Source organism: Nestor notabilis, unplaced genomic scaffold (assembly GCF_000696875.1).
Source record: "Nestor notabilis isolate BGI_N333 unplaced genomic scaffold, ASM69687v1 scaffold31876, whole genome shotgun sequence".
Lineage (NCBI taxonomy): Eukaryota > Metazoa > Chordata > Aves > Psittaciformes > Psittacidae > Nestor > Nestor notabilis.
This window is the reverse complement of record NW_009933863.1, coordinates 1-1499: the sequence shown is the minus strand read 5'-3', so window position 1 is coordinate 1499 and position 1499 is coordinate 1. Positions and strand designations below refer to the sequence as shown.

Sequence of the window (1499 nt, the reverse complement as noted above, 5' to 3'; positions counted from 1 at the left end):
GGGTTTAGAGTCAAACCCAGCTAAACCAGACCCTGCTCTAGCATCACACTGGTGCAGACCAGGAGCTCAGGCCTCTGTTTTCTCCTGCCCCTCCCATCTTTTTGCCTGAGCACCACTTTTTGGGGACACCTCATAAGCAGAAATGACTCCGTGATGACAAATCCAGGTGGTTTCACACTGGGCAGGTGTCAGAGCAGCTTTTAATGCGGGTGCTTGGCACACCTCGGCACACGTACAGGGCAGGCGTCCCTCATGCTGGGCCGTGTGTCATGGCTGGTGTTGGAGGTAGTTTGCCAGCACCGCTGGGATCTCCAGCTTCCCAAGGGAGTGCAGGTGGGCAGCCGGCTTCAGGAGGCGCCTCATGGCCAGCCGGGACTGAGCCATCAAGGATTTGGGATGAGCTGTGCAAGGAGAGGAGGAAAAAGGAGATAGATGGTCACCTTCAGGACATACAACCCTGCTCCCCTCCAACACAGGCACGATCCTAAGCAAAGGACAATAACAACAATGACAATTATAATAGCAATAATAATAATAGCAATAATAATTTAATAAATTAATAAACCCCAATATCTTTGCTAGGGCTGGTTACACCTTGTATTGAGCCCCAAGCTTGTTTCATGGGAGCTGGGCATGCAGAGAGGAATCTTCCACCCTCGTATGGAACTAAGTGCAGTTGTTCTGGACATCGGCAGTACAGGAGAGCCAAAGCTGACCAGTAGAAAGGAGGTGAATGGTGAAAAGCAGCCCCCAACCCAACAGATGAGGGTAGCATGTGTATCAAGCCACAGCCACTGGTGCTAGACCTGTTCTCCATAAACTTGTGATGTTCTTCTCTTGCTCTGTTCAGAATTGGAGACTTAACTTTTTGACCCGAGCACAGCAATCACTGGGGCAGAGTTCAGAGAAGAGCAGTGATAACACTCAAGAGTTTAACAGACCCATGCAGGCAAGTGATGCTGCAAAGGGAGCTGAGGCTTGTAGGAAGCAAAGTAAAGGGAATGTGAAGGAGCTTGCACCCAAACAAGGAGAATGAATCCTCACTTCCAGCCCCGGGGCCACACTCACAGGTTACCTCTCGCCTGCAGCAGCAGCTCCAGGCCCTCGCTGTGGGGTGCTGCCTCATGCACTGCGATGTTGGGCAAGTACACGTTGGCTCCAAAGTCAATGAGCAGTCTGATGAACTCGCTCCTGCAGCCGTGCCTCAGGCAGGTTTCCAGCAGAGTCTTGGGCTCCTTGATGTGGGCGATCACGCTCTCCTCGGTGCAGTTATAGTTGGGATCAGCCCCGTAAAGCAGCAGCCTCTTGAAGCACTCCAGGTGCCCGTATGCAGCAGCCAGGTAGAGGGGACCGGAGCAAGCCACCGAGTTGGCCAACCACTGGGGCAGCCTGGCCTGAACGTTGGTTTCCGCGCCGTGGTCCAGGAGCTGCTGCAGGATGTCCACGTTCCCGTCCCGCGCAGCGATGAGCAGCGGGGAGCAGTTGTTGTAGATGCTGCC

At 53.7% G+C, this 1499-nt stretch overlaps 1 protein-coding gene across 1 annotated transcript; it reads right to left on the bottom strand.

Annotated features, from left to right (window-relative positions):
• Positions 1–267: 267 nt before the first annotated feature.
• On the bottom strand, positions 268–1496 carry ASB12 (ankyrin repeat and SOCS box containing 12; the record flags this gene model as incomplete). Its single annotated transcript, XM_010017070.1, has 2 exons — positions 268–401; positions 1076–1496. Coding segments are annotated over 2 exons (555 nt in total), but the record flags the coding sequence as incomplete, so codon positions are not given.
• Positions 1497–1499: the final 3 nt, after the last annotated feature.